We start from the raw sequence: 24646 nt of genomic DNA on the forward strand, positions 1-24646 counted from the left end.
TGTAAAGCGGAGTCAAAGTTCTTTAATATGGTTTCCTTGTGTTGGCTCAGTGACCTAGTTTCGCATGCACTCTGTATCCTGAGAGAACATTGAACCCTGGCAGGCAAGGCTCATTTCACTAGGTGTCTGAATTCCTGCTGCTTTCTGACAAAAACATGGCAAGTGGCTGTAGCCTTATTGATTGAAGTAAAGCCATGTAATTTACATTGTGTAAATAAACAAGACAGTAGGCCAACCCCTTTAAGCAGCATGGGTCAGGCAATGAAAACTACCTGGTCCACTTGTAACAATCCCTTTTTGCAATAAACACTTGTTCCAACTAATTTTAACAGCCTTTTTTAATCAGTTCAAATTTGATACAAAAGAAGGGGGAAGAGGGAAAAAAACACTACACAGTTCAACATATAAAAAAACATGTACTTCTGCTTTGTGCATGCAGGTGTGGCAAACAACAAAAGTTGTAGCCACAACCCTGAAACGGTCAATTCATAATCAAAAATAAAATTACAAAGACAGTATCACTGTGAAAGAGGGGGTTGGTGATGGCCAAGATTAGAAGGTAAAATGCTTGGTGGCTGCTGAATACCAGGGAAACGTGAACATGGGAGATGGGGCAGTAGGTTGTGGCGATATGGGGGGGGGGGCTATGGACATTCATTTTGTCTCACCATCAGTTCATCCATTAACCCAGACTTTTAAGCAGCTTGGTGCAGAAATAAAGTCCTACCTCCCCTCCTACTCAGCCTGACAGGGACAAAGACAACCTAGAATGTAATGAAAAGAACACAGACAAAAGTTCTGTCAGTAGTGCATAAATACAAAGGGTTGAATTAAAAAAACTGGTGCTTGGCAATTAAGAGGTGGTGGTGTATTTCAGGATGTGAGTAAGTGGTGGTAGTCTGTAGATTACAGAATTAGAGGGGAGATGTGTTGGAGATAAGACAGGGTCAGAGAGCTTACCTAGCGGTGCCGCTCGCGGTGCTCCCTATGTCTATCTCGTTCCCGAACACGCTCCCGGTCTCTCCCATCTCTCTCCCCACTTAGGGAGCGTTCTCGGTGCCGGCGGGACATTCCTGCAGCCTCCCATTCCTGGCTGTAGGACTCTTCCCTTTCCCTGCCTCTGTCCCGTTCTCTTTCCCTGTCCCGCTCTCTATCTCGGGAACGGTGTTCTCTGTCACGGGAACGGTGTCTTTTCCTACAAAGAGAGAACAAGTTAGGAGTGAGGCCACATTACAATTTCCATTTGTGATGAAAGAACAGTTCATGAGAGGTACAAACAATTTTTCCAGCACTGACCTGGAGCCGTAAGACTTGCTCTCGATGGAGAAGAGGCAGTCTTTCAGAGAGGTGACCAGCGCTCGACAGCGCTCGTCCCCATACACTCTTGACTGCTTGATGACAGCAATGGCAGTCAAAAGGGTCTCAATGGCCAGGGGCATGTCTCCTACATGAGGCGAGGTTACAGAGTTTATTACAATGGCAGAATTTAAGATGACCATGATCTGCATTGTGTACTGCACATGTAAATGTCTTTGGGTCTAGTCTAGATTTATCATCATGAATCTGTATTTGAGTGTACTGTAGGCATTTTTCAGTGAGAGTCTAACCAGCAGTAGCTCCAGACACAGCCTTGGTGATGGCGCTGCTGGCGATTGCTCTGTTTCTGTTCATCAGCTCATCAAACTCTCCCTCTGGAATTTGGGGTGTGGGTGCTTCACTGTCCCTGCTGCTAGAGAAAGAAACACTCCCTTACTGATCATCATCATACATATCCATACAACTTGTGATAAACATGTTTTTGTATTAATTTGTAAACATTCCATAATATAAAGTACAGTGGATGAGCTCACCTGTGCCGGTTGTACAGTGTGTTGTGTTGTTGACTGTAGTTGTCATGTTGTGCTGGAGGAAAGAAGGCGGGGTTGAGATGCAGGGAGGGAGGAGGATGGCTGGGGAGACGTAGAGGTGGTGGAGGGAAAAGGTGGGGCATGGGGGGAGGAGGGATGTGTGGGGGAAGGTGAGGGAAAAGAGGAGGAGGCAGCCTAAAGTATGGGACTGACAGAGGGGGAGGTTTGTTGTGAATGTGTTGGGGGTGGATAGTGTGAGGGACAGTGGAGTGGTTCTGGTTGAGCACAGGAGGGGAGACGGAGGTGTTTTTATCCCCAGTATCTGACGACTCCTTTGAGTTAGAGCGCTGGGGGACACCTATGGAAAAGGAGGGACAATTTGATTTTGTTTCTATGGCAGTACTGGATATCGCTTCCAAGAAAGACTTGACTACCTATTTATTTGCTGTAAGTAGATGTGTGCTTACGTTTATTAGCCTGGGCTTCAAACACGGCAAGATTCTGGCGTGTGGCAAAGCGGCAGTCCACCTTTTCCCCATTAACATGACAATTTGGCAATGTCTCCAGCAACCTCTGCAATGACTCTTCTGTGGCCACCACTACCTCAGCGTATCTATAGAGATAAAAGACAAATATCAGCTAGTATACTTAATGTTACCAGCTGGAAAGAAAGGCTATTTCAGAGCTTTGAAAGGCCATCACAACATAATCGACTAGCCATCAGTAGACCACCAGAGCAGCCCTGTCCAGTTCTTCAGGGTCTGGAGACAACACTTTGGCTCTGGATCATGCACAGATAATAAATAAAACATTGGTAGTCATCTGTAAGATCTGTATTTAGCTTAGCTACTGGAGCATCATATTTATTTGAGGACTAATTTGACTCAATAGGTGTCTGTCTCCAGGTCTCCCTAGAACACCATGGCCAGACCCCGTCATGAAATGACGAAACACCCAGTTAATAAACAGTGAAGAAATAGATCACATTAGATTAGAATGATGCCCAGTGGATAGGCCTAACTCTCACCCCCTGGACTGGCCATTAGCTCTGTTCTCAGCAAATTTGATCTCCACAATGTCCTTCACACCCAAGGTGCGCGCCACGTTAATAAGGTCTTTGTCGGAGGTCCACTGAGGAGAGGGGTAAAGGAAGACAAAGGAGAGAAAGAGGGAGAAGATGAGTAAAAATTAAGGATAGGGACAGAAAGGTAATAGAACTAGGTGGCTGTATCTCATTACAGAACATAGACTAATAGATTAGCAGACTGGATTGAAGATAATGGTGGGAGACTCACCCAGGAGAAGTTGCCCACATATACAGCCAGTCTCTTGTTCCACACTCCACTGTAAGTGTACAGTATTGCTGGTTTGCTCTCCTCTTTCGTCGGCTGGTCCTTGCTGAGAGGCATAGCGTCCTCTGAGAATTTCCTTTCCCGGCTCACAGAGCCAGTGAGCACGTCATCATAAAGATCACTTGCCTCTGCCGTTGTTGCAAAATCTCCATCCTATATAGAGAGAGAAGATGGACAGAAGATAGACATCATCCCTCAATGCCTAGCTTATCACTCAATGACCATCCCTGAAGAATCAGACAAACTACAAGAGAACACTAACTGCCACATTTGTATTGTTGATATCAAGGTTAAGAAATAGAATAGTATGACTTTTTATCATATATTCTAAATGTAGCTATTGACATTAATTCATTTAAGATGTAGACATGTTGATCATGCTAAAAATCAAACAACCTCACCCAACAAGTTATTTTAGTTCCCACTTTAATAATCTTCTGCATTCACTTTTAGCTTCTCACAACTATTCATGTCTACAGCACTTTTCATAATCGCTCTCCGCCTGTCTCACCTCCCCGTTGTTTTGACTGAACTTCTCGTCGTAGATGTCTATGAGGTCAGTTGCACCACCACCATCAGCCGCTTTAGCCGCCATCCCGAGTCCTGGGTTGGCAGTGCAGCCTCTGGCTACGTTAGCAACGTTTTCTCTCAGCAATCGACACTTGGCAATAAACGTAAAGGAAATAACTACAGGTGCATGTTTTGCACCTTTCCAGGCATCTATGTTTTTTTGATGTAGCTAGTCCAGCTGGCTAACGTTACCCAGTTAGCACCGCAATATTGTTGAACTAAATAGCTAGGTAGCGAACGTTAGCTAAATAGCATTCCCTCCCCTTGCAGGGAAACTGGCGTGGACGGAATACCAAAGGCAAACAAAGAAATTACCAACCCAGATTAAAATGTCAACAAATATTATACTTTCAAAATGTGATATAATTGTAATGTAAGTCTGCATGCAAAAACTGATAACACTCAGGTAAGCACTCAGCTAGCTTGTTGCTGCTACATCAGAACAGAAGCGGAATCGAGGAGTGCATCTTTCAAATATCTCCGATGTGAAACAGGCATGGTATTACGACTATCCGAAAAAAATGTTTAGCTATCAGCTAAATAATATATGTTGTTACATACGTGAATGTATAATGTAAATGTGTGACATGTTGATACAATTCATATTGTTTAACATGCATTTCAAGATTTATTTGGAAGAAGTAATATTTGCCCTTACCAATATGGCGCCAATTATTTCCCCAAGCTAGAGCGGACATTTCTTGCTGTGCTCCCACTAATTATGTGACTGTCTTTGGCTAGCAGGGACTTGTGTAATTTTAGGACACTGGTTGCTCTCGAGTCAACAAGAACAGTCACATCAGGATTCAGCAGTCACAAGAAAGAAAGACACAATGCTGTCTGTTCTCGTTGCTAAAAGAGTGAGTCGTATTTTGAATACAAACGTGAGGCTACACGGACTACCTGAGTTAACCTTGTTATCCTCATTGACTTTTTGTTTTTTACTGTCTGTTTGCTAGCTAGATAACTGATCTCAAGGCTGGCTAGAAATGCTGTCTATTCTGACTGAAGCTAACTCGAGTATGCCCATAAACCTACTGTAGTTTACTACTGAGTTTGAAAGTCATTTTCTGTTCTCTCTTTTCAAACTGAGCGGTAACGTTGTGTAGGATATGAAGGTACACTTGTGCAACCATACCATGGGAGGGCAGCAGATAATGTTATGCAACCAACCTCATGTTTTGTAGCTAAAGGAAGGTGGCTGTCTGGCAAGAACAGCAGTCCAATTCATACATAGTGGTAACGTTAGCTAGCTAGGTAAAATTATGCTCAAGGACAAAGGTACTCTTCTATCGGACTGTCGTCTGAATTAGCCTAGGGGCGCTATGGTCTTTGCCAGTCAAACTTGTGAGTACCCTACAGGACAGTCATTGTAAGCTACTTTTCTAGCAATTAAACTATGAAATCACATTTTATTGGTCACATACACATGGTTAGCAGATGTTATTGCGAGTGTAGCGAAATGCTTATGCTACACTCGCAATAACATCTGCTAACCATGTGTATAATTAAAACCATCTCCATGTTGTTGTGTAAAGTCATTCCAGTTGTTGGTTAATGATGTTGTTTCTCTTGTCTAGCTGGTAAGTAGGGTATGCCAGGAGTCATTGAGACCAGCTGTGGTAGAACTAGTGACTACACGGGGTTACAAAGGAGAGGCACCTGATGACTCTAGGGGTGACCTAATTGAGATCCCCCTACCCCCCTGGACAGAGAAGGATGGTGAGACCATGGACATCAAGAGACGGCGCCTGCTCTTCCAAAGCCGAAAGAGGGGCATGCTGGAGAATTGCATATTGCTCAGGTGAGTGGACCACTGATCATACTATATATATTTTAGTTTTGATTTTAGTCTTCTTTTTAGTCCTGAGCAAAGCTCATACTATGATAGAGTCCATGATAGAGATATAAAAAAATTATAAACCATCTGGTTTAAGGACAGGCAGCTTATTTGTGGTCAGTGGCAGAGGCATGATTTAATTATAGTGTGCAACTTACAATATGTGTATCTGAGTCTTGGACATGTCTCAAAACCATACACTTGCACATACCAATCAAATTGTCTTTCCCCTTTCAGCCTGTTTGCCAAACAATATCTTAATACAATGAGCGAGCACCAGTTAAGACAGTATGACAGACTGATCAACGAGCCTAGCAACGACTGGGACATCTACTACTGGGCAACAGGTGAGGAGAGTGGTTCAGCTTCATATTATCTTATCATCTGTGATTATCCACTCTGATCTACAACAGGGCATGCAAAGCCATATAATACAGTTAGATATACTGTTGTTTAGAAATAGTTCTTATTTTCAAGCTGATCTGCTGACTTACCCATTCTATATGAGATATGAAATGTCAGTTGAAGTTAACTGAATGTGTGTTGTCTTTCCCTCCTCTCAACAGAGGCCCAGCCTGTACCTGATGTGTACACAGGTGAAATCATGGACCTACTGAAGGAGTTCACTAAGAACAAAGATCAGGAACAAAGGCTGGACGCACCCAACCTGGAATACCTGGACAAGGGGAGCCAGTGAAGCGTGGCTGACACATCCCTCTCAGGGTGTTTTCACATATAGTCTTCTTTAAAATAACTGATCTCAGTCCTAGTTAAAGTGAACTCCAAGGGTAAAAAAATAAATAAGCAAAATATCTGTTCTCTTTGTATTCACACTGCCCTTGCCTTTGAATGAGGACTTAACTATTTTGCCAGTTCACTTCACCTATTTTGTTGTCTGAGTCCTCTTTGCATTCACACTGCTATGTTTAGAAAGGAACCAAGATCTTTCTCCAACATTCATTCAATGCACTGTGGGTTTTTACAAAGTGCAGGACAAGCCATTCCATCAGAATATGCTATCGGACAGCTACTAGATATACCATATACCTACTTACATTTTGGAAGCTAATAGTTTGCATTTTGTTAAAAATGAGACAGAATAATTGTAATTAGAAGATACTATTAACATGTAAATATCACTGGTAATAGAATAAATTGCAGAATAATAACTGCAGATTAGATAATGCTGTAGTAGAACATTTTACACCCATTGTAGGCCACTGCCCCTTTAAGAGCCTGAATCGATTTTGTACCCTATGTTGTGATTTTTACCAAATGATGTTGTCGTCTCCTCACACTATTCAAACTCCACAGTCGAATAAACATCGTAAGAAGCTCTTAGCCTATAGATCACATATTGCAACAAAAAAAATCTAAACTAAAAACGAAACGCATATTATGGCATTTCTGTGCATCCTTGACAATCGCTAATCAATAACCTTAAATAGCACATGTTTTTTTCCCCCGCGAACAACATAATTTATCTAATTTGTGGCACCAATGCGAGGGGCAATTGCAGGGAAAACGGTGTTGCTGTAGTCTTCTAGTGTGTGGTGCGGGAATAATGACAAGCGAATCTGGGGAGTTTTGTGTTCACATTGCCCTAAAAAAGGGAGCCGGACCGTGAAATTCATGCGAACCGAACTCCGACTACCTCTCGAAATGGTCTAAGTTCGCTTCGGGGGCTCTATCTTTGAGTGGTCTGAGTTCCTTTGGGGTTTTCAGACAATCACACTGCACTAAAAAAATAAGCGACAAAACATTGTCTGAAAGGGACCAAGTGTGAAAACACCCTCAGAGAATGCTAATGATCTCATCATCATTTACCAGAAAAATGTACTATCTCCTTGACAAGGACAATTCCTACAGCTACATGCATATTTCTATCACCGGCCTTATAAGACCTTCAACACAAAATGAAAATAATGACTGTAGTACACGGATGTGTAAGTTAACTATACTGAAAAAATATATAAACGCAACATGTAAAGTGTTGGTTTCATGAGCTGAAATAAAAGATCACATAAATGTTCCATACGCACAAAAAATTATAATTTCTCTGAAATGTGCACAAATTTGTTGGTGAGCATTTCCCCTTTGGCATTTCACCCACGGTGCTCATGTTTATTTCTAGTGAAAACGACAGTGTCAATGCATGGACACCAGGGGGTAGCAAAACTACGGTTTCATTCCCTTTTTGCACCTCAACTGCACATCACTGCTAATCACAGGTTTAACGTAACATACTGGGAATGCAGATTAAAAAACATGAAGCTCAATACTCACTCTTAAATGCAGAGATGCAGGCACCAAAACAGTTAATATAGCTAAGCTTATTGTGGGTTGCCCTGGCAAGCTATGGACAATCATCACTGTCCTTGATGTCTGTAATTAGCTTTCAGCTCAGTTACTCAGGTTAAGATGATTCATAATGTGGCTAGATATCTGCATGAAATTAATAGGCAAGGCTCTCCTTTCACCATGAATGAGTAAACGTATGAAGACCTGGCTATAATGAAAAGTGTATCAGGTGTGAATGGGTGCACCTGCTGTGCATAATGTTTGTGCGAGTGTGTGTGTATGTTTGCACTGTGTGTGTTTGTAGGGCTGCATGCTGGTGAGTGGGAGTTTGTGAGTGTCAGAGTGTCAAATAGTATCAGTGCTTAAATTGCAGATTGTATTTGCCCTGAAGCACATATACAGTGTTTCTTTCTCCCTCTCCCCCTGCTACAACAGTAACTTGTGGTGAGAGTTTCTCTGTTATTATGTAATCTCAGTGGAATGTTCTGAGACCAGCAGGTAGGTGCCCTTGGGCCAGGGGGTGTGCAGAGAATTAGAACAGAAATGAGACAAGCCTTCCCTCTGCCTGGTTCTACCCGCAAGTCACCAGAACCATTGTGCTGGACACTCAGGCGATTACAGAAGACATTTATGATTTAAAAGATGATGTCCATCACCTGAGGGAACAGTCTCAGCTCACCAACACAAACACAATTTGCACTTCAGTAGTCTTCAATAGTCTGTACCAAGGTTACTTCCTCATTTGGCAATAAAATAATAAAACCACTTGGCATAAATCTTCTGCGTTAGAGTGGTGATTTGTACACAATTGATCATAGATTAAATTGCTACACAAAATCATTTTACGTACAGCTCCTGCATGGACAGGGTGAGGTGGAGATGCTGGGTGTGTGTCTTTAAATAGCACACTGTGATGTCAGCAGAGTCCCCCTCTGTGTCATCTCTGTGACTTTGCTGCCATCTGTCCCACTTCAGAGACTTGGACTGGACACATCTTCTTCTGACCTCTGTCTGTCTGTCCTTTTTTTATATCTGTCTCTGTCGGTGTTCGGCTATTTACCTGACTGACGCTCAGTCTGTCTGTATAACTTTGTGTTCAGCCACTCATCTGGGTGTCATTATTTCCAACACCACTAGTGTCAAAGATGTATTGGCCTGTGTCAAGTTTGTATCTTCATATTTCTTTAATTGATATCTTTATCATCTTACTTCTTAATTGTTTGTCTTGATTAGGTTTTAATCGGAAAGAATTAGAAACCTGCTTAGAAACAGTTGTCTGATGTGGATGTTCAGAGCGCACATTCTGTAGGAGCGTCTGTACACATGTATCTGAACATATCGTTTCCTGTACTGCATGAGAAACTTAGATCATGTGGGTGTGACTTTAATCAAACACAAATTCAATGTGCACTTTCCTTTGCTCACATGTCAATGGTCCCGTTTCCTTTTCCTCACATGGCAATGGTCCTGTGTGGCTCAGTTGGTAGAGCGTGGCACTTTCAACGGCAGGGTTTTGGGTTCGATTCCCATGGGGGACCATTACCAAAATGTACTCACTCACTACTGTAAGTCGCTCTGGATAAGAGCATCTACTAAATTACTATAATGTCATTTATACCTGTTCTCTCACTATTAAATGATACGCCGCACCTGTGAATTCTACATATCAATTTTTCATGTGCTGCACAGTTCATGTTTTTCCATTCCCGTTAAGCTTGTTTGGAGTGTGGATCTGTTTGTCGCCCACAGCCGCCCACTCTCCCCATCTCCAAGCCGACGTGTTCCTGTCTTCTTCTAGCGCTGTGTCTCTGTGTCGTGACAGCTCTCAGTTTTATCCTCCGCTCTACACTACCGCCAATCTCTGCTCCTCTGGAATTAAAATTGTACCCCTCTCTCTTTCTTCACTGTCTCTCTCCCCCCTCCTCAACATGTCTTCTCATTCTCTCTGTACTTGAGAGAAGCCTGCAGGAAGGGAGCTGTACAACAGAGAGAAAATACTGTAGTAGTTTCACTATTCTACTACTAATAACCTGTATTCAGGGCCAATTTTCCTGCCAGGTCATGTGGTCAGGAAAAACTTCTGTTGTGCACAGGTTTAGAAAACTTAACACAAACATGCACACATCCCCTCTTCTTCATGCTCAGAGTTAACAGGGTTTCTGTAGTTGACTCAAAAATAACCACATGTCAAAGATCAATAGTTGAAATTAACTATTGAAAATAAAATGTATTAAAAAGAAGCCCAAAGGAGGGAGTAGGGCAGATGTATGTAGGAAGTGGATTTGTAAAATACTGAAGATCTATTCTGTTCTTGTGTTCTGGTTGTAACTACAGTGCGTGAGCATAAGGAATGAACTGTGTGGGAAGCAATGTGTGTGGGTTGTGGTGTTTTTTAAACACTTGAGAAAAGGACAAAATAATACAACTGTGTGTAAACCAACACTTAGAAACCCCTTTTACAGCCTGTCAAAAAATACTCCTGTATAGTCCCTTTACTTTGGTTTGAGTCCAAACTGAGCTAGCTCTATCATGTTGCTACTCATTAGATTAGCTACCAATTTTATTTACTATAATTTTATTAACACAACATGCCTACCACTTTGAAGATGCCAAATATTTTTTATTTGCGAAACAAACAAGAAATAAGAAAAAAAACAGAAAACTTGAGCGTGCATAACTATTCACCCCCACAAAGTCAATACTTTGTAGAGCCACCTTTTGCAGCAATTACAGCTGCAAGTCTTTTGGGATATGACTCCATAAGCTTGGCACATCTAGCCACTGGGATGTTTGCCCATTCTTTAAGGCAAAACTGCTCCAGCTCCTTCAAGTTGGATGGGTTCCTGCTGGTGTACAGCAATCTTTAAGTCATACCACAGATTCTCCATTGGATTAAGGTCTGGGCTTTGACCAGGCCATTCCAAGACTTTTAAATGTTTCCCCTTAAACCACTCAAGTGTTGCTTTAACAGTATGCTTAGGGTCATTGTCCTGCTGGAAGGTGAACCTTCGCCCCAGTCTCAAATCTCTGGAAGACTGAAACAGGTTTCCCTCAAGAATTTCCCTGAATTTAGCGCCATATATCATTCCTTAAATTCTGACCAGTTTCCCAATCCCTACCGATGAAAAACATCCCCATAGCATGATGCTGCCACCACCATGCTTCACTGTGGGGATGGTGTTCTCGGGGTGATGAGAGGTGTTGGGTTTGTGCCAGACAACGTTTTCCTTGATCGCCAAAAAGCTCAATTTTAGTTTCAACTGACCAGAGTACCTTCCTCCATTTATTTGAAGAGTCTCCCACATGACTTTTGGCGAACACCAAATGTGTTTGCTTATTTTTTTTCTTTAAGCAATGGCTTATTTCTGGCCATTCTTCCGTAAAGGCCACCTCTGTGAAGTGTACGGCTTAAAGTGGTCCTATGGACAGATACTCCAATCTCCGCTCTGGAGCTTTGCAGCTCCTTCAGGGTTATCTATGGTCTCTTTGCTGCCTCTGATTAATGCCCTCCTTGCCTGGTCCGTGTGTTTTGGTGGGCGGCCCTCTCTTGGCAGGTTTGTTGCGGTGCCATATTCTTTCCATTTTTAATTATTGATTTAATGGTGCTCTGTGGGATGTTCAAAGTTTCGGATATTTTTTATAACCCAACCCTGATCTGTACTTCTCCACAACTTTGTCCCTGACCTGTTTGGAGAGCTCCTTGGTCTTCATGGTGCCGCTTGCTTGGTGGTGCCTCTTGCTTAGTGGTGTTGCAGACTCCGGGGCCTTTCAGAACAGGTGTATATACAGTTGAAGTCTGAGGTTACCATACACCTTAGCCAAATACATTTAAACTCAGTTTTTCACAATTCCTGACATTTAATCCAAGTACAAATTTCCTGTCTTAGGTCAGTTAGGATCACCACTTTATTTTAAGAATGTGAAATGTCAGAATAATAGTAGAGAGAACGATTTCTTTCAGGTTTTATTTCTTTCATCACATTCCAAGTGGGTCAGAAGTTTACATACACTCAATTAGTATTTGGTATCATTGTCTTTATATTGCTTACCTTGGGTTAAACTTTTTGGGTAGCCTTCCACAAGCTTCCCACAATAAGTTGTGTGAATTTTGGCCCATTCCTCCTGACAGAGCTGGTATAACTGAGTCAGGTTTGTAGGCCTCCTTGCTCGCAAATTATTTGTCAGTTCTGCCCACACATTTTCTATGGGATTGAGGTCAGGGCTTTGTGATGGCCACTCCAATACCTTGACTTTGTTGTCCTTAAGCCATTTTGCAACAACTTTGGAAGTATGCTTGGGGTCATTGTCCATTTGGAAGACCTATTTGCAACCAAGCTTTAACTTCCTGACTGATTTCTTGAGATGTTGCTTCAATATATACACATAATTTTCCATCCTCATGATGCCATCTATTTTGTGAAGTGCACCAGTCCCTCCTGCAGCAAAGCACCCCCACAACATGATGCTGCCACCCCCGTGCTTCACGGTTGGGATGGTGTTCTTCGGCTTGCAAGCGTCCCCCTTCTTCCTCCAAACATAACGATGCTCATTATGGCCAAACAGTTCTATTTTTGTTTCATCAGACCAGAGGACATTTCTCTAAAAAGTATGATCTTTGTCCCCATGTGCAGTTGCAAACCATAGTCTGGCTTTTTTATGGCGGTTTTGGAGCAGTGGCTTCTTCCTTGCTGAGCGGCCTTTCAGGTTATGTTGATATAGGACTCGTTTTACTGTGGATATAGATACTTTTGTACCTGTTTCCTCCAGCATCTTCACAAGGTCCTTTGCTGTTGTTCTGGGATTGATTTGCACTTTTCGCACCAAAGTACGTTCATCTCTAGGAGACAGAAGGCGTCTCCTTCCTGAGCGGTATGACGGCTGCATGGTCCCATGGTGTTTATACTTGCATACTATTGTTTGTACAGATGAATGTGGTACCTTCAGGCATTTGGAAATTTCTCCCAAGGATGAACCAGACTTATGGAGGTCTACAATTTGGTCTTGGCTGATTTCTTTTGATTTTCCCATACCTAAGTGTATGTAAACTTCCAACTTCAACTGTATATACTGAGATCATGTGACAGATCATGTGACACTGAGATTGCACACAGGTGGACTTCATTTAATTAATTATGTGACTTCTGAAGGTAAATGGTTGCACCAGATCTTATTTGGGGGCTTCATAGCAAAGGGGGTGAATACATATGCACGCACCACTTTTCCGTAATTTTTTTTTGCATTTTTGGAAACAAGTAATTTTCTTCATTTCACTTCACCAATTTGGACTATTTTGTGTATGTCCATTACATGACATCCAATTAAAAATCTATTTAAATTACAGGTTGTAATGCAACAAAATAGCAAAAACTTTTGCAAGGCACTGTAGCTGTGAAAATATGAAAGTAAACAACATCTAATTAAAGGAATCAATGCAGCTTGGGTTGACAGAAAACCAGTGTATGTACAGTATATTATTCCTCTATGAACTGAATTTGATGTTCAAGTTGAAGGCCAGGTTTGAAGGCGAGGTTCAGACTTGATTCTTCACAACAGTGTTTTTACTGCAACAGAACTACTGTATCAACTGAACTAGCCAGTGGGAACAGTTGGAATCCTTACTAAGTTCCTCTGATGGAAATCAAATAGGGAGAGAAAGCCACAAGCCACTATGAAATACCACAGTAAATCGGCTTTAGAAAAACAACAAAAACTATTTTAGAAGTTTCTTCTTTTTATGTACACATTTCTATATTTATACACTGTACAGATTTCAAAAAATAAATGGTTGATATATAAGATTGTGCACCCCACAGATGTGTGACTAAAGAGAGAACAGAAGAGAGCGAGAGATGGGACAAAGGGATGTCAAGGACATACAGATATCAACATCCCCAAATAACACTGATGAGTTTTTACATACACAATTTTCATTTATCCTTTATACAATGTCACAAAATCCTGGCCTGTTTTGGCCAATCCTCCTTGTATCTCCACCAATATCTATGTAGAGAGCCCTAATCAGACATTTAGGGTGATTTCAATCTGAGTGAACACTGATCAGTTTTCAGATTTATTTAGATCTGTGTTATGAATTGTTACTGGGCTTTTCTAGGGCCAAGGAAGGACTCTACCAAGAATCCCAGCTCAATGCCTCAGAGGCAAATGGACCATACCTGGCTTCTGGACCTATTTTCAGTTCAGGTAAATCAAGTCAAACAAATAATACATTTTCACCTGAATCGTGCCATTTTATCTGTGTTTCCTATTCTAGTTGATCTTTTCAATTTAATGCTGAGTTTAATGCATAATGATGTATCGTTTGCTTGTGTGCTCAGTATGAGGCAGGGAGGTGACTCTGTTCCCAGTTATTTTAGGAGCAGGTAGGTGCTCTGCTATGTTCTGCTCTGCCTGGAGATTGCAGTGATGCAAATGAGGTGATGATCATTGTCTGTCTCACCTTTTCTCTGTGACACTTGGGGAGTGAGAGCATATGGAGGAGAGGGGGAGGGGTGTTGTTTAAGAGCACCTTGTGCCAAAAAGCATGTGTGTCACAGTGGGGTTTTGAAGTACGTCAGCACTGACGTCTGGAGACCTCGCCTGTCTTAGTCTCAGTGTGTTGGGCCAGACCTAGAGCGGAGGGACAGGGTGTTGGGCCAGACCTAGAGCGGAGGGACAGCGTGTTGGGCCAGACCTAGAGCGGAGGGACAGCGTGTTGGGCCAGACCTAGAGCGGAGGGACAGCGTGTTGGGCCAGACCTAGAGCGGAGGGACAGGGTGTTGGGCCAGACCTAGAGCGGAGGGACAGGGTGTTGGGCCAGACCTAGAGCGGAGGGACAGCGTGTTGGGCCAGACCTAGAGCGGAGGGACAGCGTGTTGGGCCAGACCTAGAGCGGAGGGACAGCGTGTTGGGCCAGACCTAGAGCGGAGGGACAGGGTGTTGGGCCAGACCTAGAGCGGAGGGACAGGGTGTTGGGCCAGACCTAGAGCGGAGGGACAGCGTGTTGGGCCAGACCTAGAGCGGAGGGACAGCGTGTTGGGCCAGACCTAGAGCGGAGGGACAGCGTGTTGGGCCAGACCTAGAGCGGAGGGACAGTGTGTTGGGCCAGACCTAGAGCGGAGGGACAGGGTGTTGGGCCAGACCTAGAGCGGAGGGACAGCGTGTTGGGCCAGACCTAGAGCGGAGGGACAGGGTGTTGGGCCAGACCTAGAGCGGAGGGACAGCGTGTTGGGCCAGACCTAGAGCGGAGGGACAGGGTGTTGGGCCAGACCTAGAGCGGAGGGACAGCGTGTTGGGCCAGACCTAGAGCGGAGGGACAGGGTGTTGGGCCAGACCTAGAGCGGAGGGACAGCGTGTTGGGCCAGACCTAGAGCGGAGGGACAGCGTGTTGGGCCAGACCTAGAGCGGAGGGACAGGGTGTTGGGCCAGACCTAGAGCGGAGGGACAGCGTGTTGGGCCAGACCTAGAGCGGAGGGACAGGGTGTTGGGCCAGACCTAGAGCGGAGGGACAGCGTGTTGGGCCAGACCTAGAGCGGAGGGACAGGGTGTTGGGCCAGACCTAGAGCGGAGGGACAGGGTGTTGGGCCAGACCTAGAGCGGAGGGACAGGGTGTTGGGCCAGACCTAGAGCGGAGGGACAGCGTGTTGGGCCAGACCTAGAGCGGAGGGACAGCGTGTTGGGCCAGACCTAGAGCGGAGGGACAGGGTGTTGGGCCAGACCTAGAGCGGAGGGACAGGGTGTTGGGCCAGACCTAGAGCGGAGGGACAGCGTGTTGGGCCAGACCTAGAGCGGAGGGACAGGGTGTTGGGCCAGACCTAGAGCGGAGGGACAGCGTGTTGGGCCAGACCTAGAGCGGAGGGACAGGGTGTTGGGCCAGACCTAGAGCGGAGGGACAGGGTGTTGGGCCAGACCTAGAGCGGAGGGACAGCGTGTTGGGCCAGACCTAGAGCGGAGGGACAGGGTGTTGGGCCAGACCTAGAGCGGAGGGACAGCGTGTTGGGCCAGACCTAGAGCGGAGGGACAGGGTGTTGGGCCAGACCTAGAGCGGAGGGACAGCGTGTTGGGCCAGACCTAGAGCGGAGGGACAGGGTGTTGGGCCAGACCTAGAGCGGAGGGACAGGGTGTTGGGCCAGACCTAGAGCGGAGGGACAGGGTGTTGGGCCAGACCTAGAGCGGAGGGACAGCGTGTTGGGCCAGACCTAGAGCGGAGGGACAGGGTGTTGGGCCAGACCTAGAGCGGAGGGACAGCGTGTTGGGCCAGACCTAGAGCGGAGGGACAGGGTGTTGGGCCAGACCTAGAGCGGAGGGACAGGGTGTTGGGCCAGACCTAGAGCGGAGGGACAGCGTGTTGGGCCAGACCTAGAGCGGAGGGACAGCGTATTGGGCCAGACCTAGAGCGGAGGGACAGCCCCTGATGCACACAGGCCTGAGTGAATGGTCCCTCTGCCCAACAGAAAAGGGCTAGAATAGAATATGCTGTATGTGGTATTGTCAGATGTAATGAGCTCCCCTCTCCCTTCTCTTTGTTTCTCTCTTCACTCAGACTCTCGAATGTCTATGGCCCCCTCCCCAACCAACCCATAAAACCCCAACAAATAGAAAGTAGACACATGCCCTTTGTCACGTTCCAACATCCCAGTAATCATTAGCGTCTCCTCCTTAGCAGTCAGCGACAACATAAATAATTAACTGAACATCTACATTACTTTATACAGAATAAAAACAGCCAAAAAAACCTGATTCCATATTAAGAAAATGAAAATGGCAAAAGTGAACACCGAGCACACATACATACACTGTAAATACAAACAGTCAGATGTTGACACACTCATACACACATTGCAAACACACACACACACACATTCAGTAGACACAAATAAACAGTCAAATGTAAACAGAAAATAGGTTTAGTTGATATTATTACTCTTGTAGCTATCATTCAGCCCATTGTGTGATCAGAGAGAAACTTAAGCTTGGAACAGGTCACACCAGGATGACATCAGGAGCAGTACAGAGCAGAGGGGGTCTGGCCAGTAATGGAACAGCCTGGTCCTGAAGCAGGACAGAACAGAGGGGGTTTGGTCCGTAACAGCCCTGGTCCTGAAGACCCACTAACACCCTAACTATCTAACATCAGGAGCAGGACAGAGCAGAGGGGGTTTGGTCAGTAATGGAACAGCCTTCCACTAAGACCCTAAACATTTATCTACTAACATTCTTATAACAACGTGTTCTGTAACATGCACACTAATGAATAAGATGTTGACTAAATGACTTACAGACTAACTGACGTAACAGACACACGTTCCAACAGACAGGCAGAATTACACAAAATTACTGACAGAGACAAACAGGTAACGTTACCAACCTTGATGGGGACAAGATTATTTGGCTAAGTGCTCCATTAGAAACAAAACTGACTTGGTTGGGAGAGGGGCATTTTTTATGGTTATCTGCAGTGGATGATGCAATTGAGAGAAAGCAGCTCAGATGAAGACTGGTGGTTCATGTCAAGTTCCTCCTCTGCTTACCGTTCCACACCAGGCAGCAGGCACTACCCTACAGACTGTACCCCTCGCTCTCTGTCACTGCTTAGCTGCTGTGACCTCTCCAAGTCTTCAAACATATCCAGTAGAATACTGATGATTATTATTGTCATCATTATTATCAGTAATATTGTCGTTATTCATTTGATAGCAGTGCAAGCCCAATAGTTTCACTCACACTTGCACTTGCATTCACACGCTAACTTTCGCTGACGCACACACACACACACACACACACACACACACACACACACACACACACACACACACACACACACACACACACACACACACACACGACAGAATAGCTGTCTTTTTGCTTCTATTTACTGTCTCTGGAAGAACATTTTGATTGGTCTCTTTAGGCTTTTTAAAACAAAAAACAAAACACAACATTGATGACTTTACTCTTTTTCTGTCAATATTCTTTTTTTTTTTCTCCAGAAAATAGGAACGTCTTTTTACATTTCCCCCATGGACCGGTGAAAATTATCAGTAATTTTCTCATTTTTTGATCTAGAACTTCATGGAGTTACAGCACATCACCCACAGCACGCACAGACAACAAGGGGGTCCAGGAAGAATCACTGCAGTGGTGGGAGAGAAAGAGATCAGAGATGATGAATGGGGTGGAGTGACAGTGTCACGTCTAATTCCATTACCATCCAGACAGTCCATCCCTCTTCTATTCCAATGGTTTGCCTCTCTCTCTCTATCGATCCTTCCTGTTGTATTCTCTGTGTGTTTGCAGAAGGGAACGGACCAAAGGGTCAACATGGGAAGCAAAAAAATGTAAAATGAACAGCCAACCAGATTGCTTCTGACGACAGAGAGAGCAGTGATTAGGGAGAGAAGACGCCTCCCCTCACTGCCACAGGAGAACGAGGGAGAGACACAGGATGAATGGTGGAACTGGATTCCTGGCCCAGGTCACTGGCTTGTAGGTTAGTCTGTCACACAGTCACAGATACAATGTTTCCTGAAAGACAGGCCCTTCACCAGCTCCTTTCGCAGGATTCTTATATGGTCTATTTGAACCTGTTTTTGTTGGTGGCTGAGGCTCACCCTAGGGCTGGCAGAATGTACTACTCCAAAGTAAAACAGAGTAAAGGTGGACCAAGGAGAAAAAACAATGGTTGAGAGGAAGGTATGACTTAAAAGTAACAAGACTCAGAAAGGACTCAGCTTAACAGAGGGGAGTAGAGGAAGGAGAAGTTCATTAGGGATCTGAGAGAGGACAGGCAGGAGGAGAGGGTGGATACGTTGGGTGGATGCGTTGGATGGCTATTTGTACCCATGTTCTGCAGCGAGTCAGCCTTGTGCATAACAGCAGGGTGGGAGGGCAGGGCAAGGGGCTGGGATGGTCTGGGTGGATGTGACTGGACCTACAGTATCAGGCCTTGAGGGCATGCCACTGCTGCACGGCATTACGAGGTTTACCCATCATGTCCTTCCAGTGCTTCACCTCCGCCGGACCACTCTTCCACGAGAGATAGATCTGAGAGAGAGAGCGAGAGAGGGAAGAAAGAGAGAAAGAGAAGGGGAGAGGGGAGGAGGAGAGAGCGATGGAGTGAAAGAGAGCGAGGGGGGTGAGATGGATGATGTAAGCAGGATATCTGACGTCACAGAGATCTATATTAATCATACTCAAACATGGCAAAACAGAGAGAGGTAAACTAAACTCTCTGAAGTCTGGAGTGTCCCTGCTCTCACCATAAAGCTTGCCAGTCACTAAGCTTGCCAGTCTAATCTAACTTAATTCATATCGTGAGCTGAGGAGAGTCATTAAGAGGAAACAGCTGTTTTACTCTTAGCAATTTTCAGAGCAGGGGAAACAGGGGGAAAGATTTGTGTGAGAATGAGACTTATGTTTAGACAGAGAGATGGAGGCTCCCAAGCAAGCCGCAGCTGTGTTTTACTGGTGGTGATTAGACTGTGGGTGAAAGGGCCAGCGCCTGTGATGAGGCGTGTTTGGTTTACTGAGGGGTCACTATCAGACACTGGATCCATAGTAAGGAAGCTTGTATGAGGGTTACAGTGTGCCAGAAAATCAATGGGATAGTGCCTCTGTGTGCCACAAACGAACCACACAATCAATGGATATCAATCTCACTGTGTCAGTATGTAAGAGCAATCTTGAGACAGTGACTGTTAATGTGTCGTTGTGTTAGTGTGTGTGAGAGCAGGATCATTGTGTGTGTGTGTATGTGTGTGTGCGTGTGTGTGTGTGTTATGTGAGCATGTATGTGTGTGTGTGCATGTGTGTCTCAGTATGTGCCAGCAGGGGTCAGTGTGGACTGGTGATGTACGTGGCTGGTGGTCTGGGCATTACGAGGGGGCGGTACCTTGCCGATGACGTCGTTGCGACTGAGCTTGTCCTTGTCCATGACGGTGATGATGATGGTGGTCTCTCGGAGCACGTGGGCGGGGACGTCGAAGGGGAAGGACTCGTTGAACACGGGGTTCAGACAGCACTTCATTGTCACCGTCTTCTTCTTCTCCACACGCTTGTCCTTGTGCATCAGCCACAGCTTCACATAGGGATCTGATGGGGGAGACACATCACTTAAACACAGAGGCTTCATCCCAAATGGCACCCTAATCCCTATACAGTACACTTATTTTGACCAGGGCTCATAGAAAGTAGTGCACTATATAGGGAATAGGGTGTCATTTTGGATACTGTATGGATGGAGAGATACTGAAACCACATTGACACATGTTAAGGTAGACAGACTGTAACACAGGAAACAGGTGATGACAGGGTACTGTATGTACTGTATGTACTGTACCGGAGGTGCCTCCGATGTCCATGGCTTTGAGGTTGCGGGCTTTGATGATGGTCACAGTGATGGTGTTGGCTTGAGGGTTGTAGCACAGTGACACCAGCAGGTCTCCTCGACTCCCCTGAGAAACACAATGACATCACCACTCACTAACCCTCTCTCCCTCCATCTCCTCTACCCCTTTCTGTCTTCCCGTCATCCCTCCTTCTCCTTGTTCCCTCTCTCTTACCCTCCCCCCTCATCTCCCCTCCTCCCCAGTCCCTCTGCAACTGTCCTAGTCTGTGTGTGTACTTTACTCACGCTGCCGTCGCTGCAGGGCTTCAGCTCCTTCCAGTAGGTCTGCTGGTTGCCCAGGTCCACCTTGTTAAGGGGGATGGACACCTCCCCGATGGGGTCGTTCCTGCTGAAACGATCGTAATCCAGCACCTGCATATAGAGGGTCCTCTGGATCACCTTCTCATAGGGGAACCCTGGGGGGAAAAGACAGATACATAAACAGACAGATAAGAGGCTGATATGTGCTGGACAGAGATTTAGGGAGTACTCTTTCAGACTTTATACTGGATAACCAATAGCCATAAGTCTAGTTATGTGTATAGTTCTAAGACCAGATGTGTGTTTTTTATAATGTGCAGTAGTTGCCATTGCGTCCCAAATGGCATCCTATTCCGTATGTAGTGCACTACTTTTAACCAGGGCACATAGGGCTGTGGACAACAAAGTGCACAATATACGGAATAGAGCGCCATTAGGTACGCAGCCTCGTGTGTAGGGTGATTTCACAGTCTGACCTTCAAACAGGAAGGTCTCGTTCCAGCGAGGGTTGAGGTTCTTCCTCTTGACCTTGGTCTCCAGCTTGTGCTTCTTGTCAGGCAGCAGGTAGAGTTTGACGAAGGGGTCTGAGGTGCCAGAGAAGTCCTTGGCGGGGAGCTCCTGGCCCGTGAGGATCTTGACGGTCAGGGTGGAGTCCTGGAAGCTGTAGCCCACACTGAACTGAATCCGGCCCAGCTTCTCAACCACAGGCCCTTCTGTGTCCTCTTCTGAGCCCGGAGAGAGCTGGGAGAGATCACCAGCAGAGCACTTTAATATTTATCCAGTCTATACGATGGTAGAATCGCAATTTCATACTCCTCGCGTCCTCTCTCCTTGACTCCTTCTCAAAACCCATTGGAGGAGAAAGTCAGGAGGGGAGGGACCTCTGGCACTCTCATCCAATGGGTTTTGAGAAGGAGGCGAGGAGAAAGGAGAGAGGACGCGAGGAGTATGCAATTGAGATTCTCCCTATGTACACTCAACAACCCTCATCCCACTACCCCCACCCTTTCCCAGCATGGAACACACAGATGAAACACTCAGGGACATGGACACCCAAGGTGAACAAGGAGTTTTATTTCTCATCCACAAGGGGGCAGTCAAACAGCACTGGAACTCACGTGCAATGCTGCCCTCATGCTAGTCTAACGTTCAGATAATGTTATGTCATATGTCTGGGCTTTACTGAGCGATAAGGGAGGGAGCGATGGGGGAGATGGCATATCTGGAGATGAGAGGCAGGAGATATTCTGTGAGTAGAGAGACCCTCTGCCTAACTGGAGCTGGGCCCTGAGGGAGGGAAGGAAATGCAGTTAAAAGGCTGCTATCTTATAGAGAGGGACCAGAGGCTTGGCCCAAGGTGCAGTTCCTGGAATTTAATCTCACATTCTGTATTCTCTCCCACACATCTCGTTGTTGCTCTGCCTCCCCGTTCTAAATCTGATCATCTCTCCTCCTTCACTCTCTTGGTGTCTGATGTCTGTCTGTCTTTCATAAACACACACATGCGCACACAGACATACTTACATGGACGCATGCATGCACACATCGTCTTTGAGACATCTCTCCTGAAATCTGCCCCACCTACAGTTTTCAAAATTTTTCAGGGTCAATCTGTTTTTTCATTATTTTTATTGTTGCCCAGTCGCTTCGCCTGAAACCCACATAGATATAGAACCTACAACTCCACAAAATACAACCACATAGGGGCCTCCCGGGTGGCACAGTGGTCTAGGGCACTTCATCGCAGCGCTAGCTGCGCCACCAGAGTCTCTGGGTTCGCGTCCAGGCTCTGTCGCAGCCGGCCGCGGTCCCTGGGGCGACGCACAATTGGCCTAGCGTCGTCCGGGTTAGGGAGGGTTTGGCCGGTAGGGATATCCTTGTCTCATCGCGCTCCAGCGACTCCTGTGGCGGGCCGGGCGCAGTGAGCGCTAACCAAGGGGGCCAGGTGCACGGTGTTTCCTCCGACACATTGGTGCGGCTGGCTTCCGGGTTGGAGACGCGCTGTGTTAAGAAGCAGTGTGGCTTGGTTGGGTTGTGCTTCGGAGGACGCATGGCTTTCGACCTTCGTCTCTCCCGAGCCTGTACGGGAGTTGTAGCGATGAGACAAGATAGTAATTACTAGCGATTGGATACCACGAAAATTGGGGAGAAAAGGGGATAATTTATTTTTATTTTTAAATACAACCACATACTGAGCCCACCTACACTATACATCTCTCCACCTCCAGACCATGTGAGTGTCAGAACACTAGGTTAATTTGCATCCCGTAGCACTAATTCCAAAAAGGTTTGGGACACTAAAGTCCATGGAGAATAAGAGCACCCCTTCCCAGCTGCCCACTGCACTGAGGCTAGGAAACACTGTCACCACCGATAAATATACGATAATCAATCATTTCAATAAGAATTTTTCTAAGGTTAGCCATGCTTTCCACCTGGCTACCCCTACCCCGGCCAACAGCTCTGCACCCCCTGCAGAAACTTGCCCAAGTCCCCCCCGCTTCTCCTTCACCCAAATCCAGACAGCTGATGTTCTGAAAGAGCTGCAAAATCTGGATCCCTACAAATCAGCTGTGATAGACAATCTGGACCCTCTCTTTCTAAAATTATTCGCCAAAATTGTTGCAACCCCTATTACTAACCTGTTCAACCTCTCTTTCGTGTCGTCTGAGATCCCCAAAGACTGGAAAGCTGCCGCGGTCATCCCCCTCTTCAAAGGGGGAGACACTCTAGACCCAAACTGTTACAGACCTATATCCATCCTTCCCTGCCTTTCTAAAATCTTTGAAAGCCAAGTTAACAAACAGATCACCTCAGCCATGCTCAAGGTCGCCAAGTTAACAAACAGATCACCTCAGCCATGCTCAAGGTCCTAAACGATATAGATAACCTCCATAGATAAAAGACAGTACTGTGCAGCCGTCTTCATCGACCTGGCCAAGGCTTTCGACTCTGTCAATCACCGCATTCTTATCGGCAGACTCAATAGCCTTGGCTTCTCAAATGACTGCCTCGCCTGGTTCACCAACTACTTCTCAGATAGAGTTCAGTGTGTTAAATCGGAGAGCCTGTTGTCCGGACCTCTGGCAGTCTCTATGGGGGTGCCACAGGGTTCAATTCTCGGGCCGATTCTTTTCTCTGTATATATCAATGATGTCGCTCTTGCTGCTGGTGATTCTCTGATCCACCTCTACACAGACGACAACATTCTGTATACATCTGGCCCTTCTTCGGACACTGTGTTAAACCTCCAAACGAGCTTCAATGCCATACAACACTCCTTCCGTGGCCTCCAACTGCTTTTAAATGCTAGTAAAACTAAATGCATGCTCTTCAACCGATTGCTGCCCGCACCCGCCTGCCCGACTAGCATCACTACTCTGGACTAGAGGCCGATCGATTATGATTTTTCAACGCCGATACTGATTATTGGAGGACCAAAAAAATCTGATGCCGATTTTTATATAATATATATATATATATATATTTGTAATAATGACAATTACAACAATACTGAATGACCACTTATTTTAACTTAATATAATACATCAATAAAATCAATTTAGTCTTAAATAAATAATGAAACATGTTCAATTTGGTTTAAATAATGCAAAAACAAAGTGTTGGAGAAGAAAGTAAAAGTGCAATATGTGCCATGTAAAAAAGCTAACGTTTAAGTTCCTTGCTCAGAACATGAGAACATATGAAAGCTGGTGGTTTCTTTTAACATGAGTCTTCAATATTCCCAGTTAAGAAGTTTTAGGTTGTAGTTATTATAGTAATTATATGACTATTTCTCTCTATACCATTTGTATTTCATATACCTTTGACTATTGGATGTTCTTATAGGCACTTTAGTATTGCCAGCCTAATCTCGGGAGTTGATAGGCTTGAAGTCATAAACAGCGCTGTGCATCCCAGCATTGCTAAGAGCTGCTGTTTGAATGAATGCTTACAAGCCTGCTGCTGCCTACCACCGTCCAGTCAGAGTGCTCTATCAAATGTCAAATCATATACTTAATTATAATATAATAAACACACAGAAATACGAGCCTTTGGTCATTAATATGGTCAAATCCGTTAACACTCATTT

At 45.3% G+C, this 24646-nt stretch overlaps 3 protein-coding genes across 12 annotated transcripts in view; 1 reads left to right on the forward strand and 2 right to left on the reverse strand.

Annotated features, from left to right (window-relative positions):
- Nucleotides 1-320: 320 nt before the first annotated feature.
- On the reverse strand, nt 321-3842 carry LOC139575900 (cleavage and polyadenylation specificity factor subunit 7-like). 2 transcript variants are annotated; one of them, XM_071401332.1, is made up of 9 exons: nt 3711-3842; nt 3143-3352; nt 2875-2978; nt 2315-2460; nt 1851-2205; nt 1608-1726; nt 1297-1444; nt 961-1195; nt 321-764 (listed from the first exon to the last, which is right to left on the reverse strand). In XM_071401332.1, the coding sequence occupies exons 1-8, from the start codon at nt 3792-3794 to the stop codon at nt 961-963; spliced, it is 1401 nt and encodes a 466-aa protein (XP_071257433.1). In that variant the 5' UTR covers nt 3795-3842; the 3' UTR covers nt 321-764. The 2 variants fall into 2 exon arrangements, with proteins under 2 accessions (XP_071257433.1, XP_071257432.1); XM_071401331.1 differs by having other exon boundaries at nt 1608-1729.
- Nucleotides 3786-6495, forward strand: LOC139575901 (succinate dehydrogenase assembly factor 2, mitochondrial-like). 4 transcript variants are annotated; one of them, XM_071401333.1, is made up of 5 exons: nt 3786-3892; nt 4514-4629; nt 5350-5573; nt 5847-5956; nt 6176-6495. In XM_071401333.1, exons 2-5 carry the CDS (start codon nt 4603-4605, stop codon nt 6304-6306), a joined length of 492 nt encoding a protein of 163 aa, XP_071257434.1. In that variant the 5' UTR covers nt 3786-3892; nt 4514-4602; the 3' UTR covers nt 6307-6495. The 4 variants fall into 4 exon arrangements, with proteins under 4 accessions (XP_071257434.1, XP_071257436.1, XP_071257437.1 ...); XM_071401335.1 differs by lacking the exon at nt 3786-3892 and adding an exon at nt 4136-4268 and having other exon boundaries at nt 4511-4629; XM_071401336.1 differs by lacking the exon at nt 3786-3892 and adding an exon at nt 4136-4268.
- Nucleotides 6496-13621: 7126 nt separating this feature from the next.
- Nucleotides 13622-24646, reverse strand: part of LOC139575026 (synaptotagmin-7-like) — a 117090-nt gene continuing 106065 nt past the window's right edge. For 4 of the 6 annotated variants that reach the window (XM_071399939.1, XM_071399940.1, XM_071399942.1 and 1 more), the window contains 5 exons: nt 21030-21294; nt 20539-20708; nt 20245-20359; nt 19798-19997; nt 13622-18950 (listed from right to left, as the gene is read on the reverse strand). In XM_071399939.1, the coding sequence (XP_071256040.1) occupies nt 18846-18950; nt 19798-19997; nt 20245-20359; nt 20539-20708; nt 21030-21294 (855 nt within the window). In that variant the 3' untranslated portion in view covers nt 13622-18845. The remainder of the gene's footprint in view (nt 18951-19797; nt 19998-20244; nt 20360-20538; nt 20709-21029; nt 21295-24646) is intronic. The other 2 variants (XR_011674867.1, XR_011674868.1) reach the window with 2 other exon arrangements.

Source organism: Salvelinus alpinus, chromosome 5 (genome assembly GCF_045679555.1).
Source record: "Salvelinus alpinus chromosome 5, SLU_Salpinus.1, whole genome shotgun sequence".
Taxonomy (NCBI): Eukaryota; Metazoa; Chordata; class Actinopteri; order Salmoniformes; family Salmonidae; genus Salvelinus; species Salvelinus alpinus.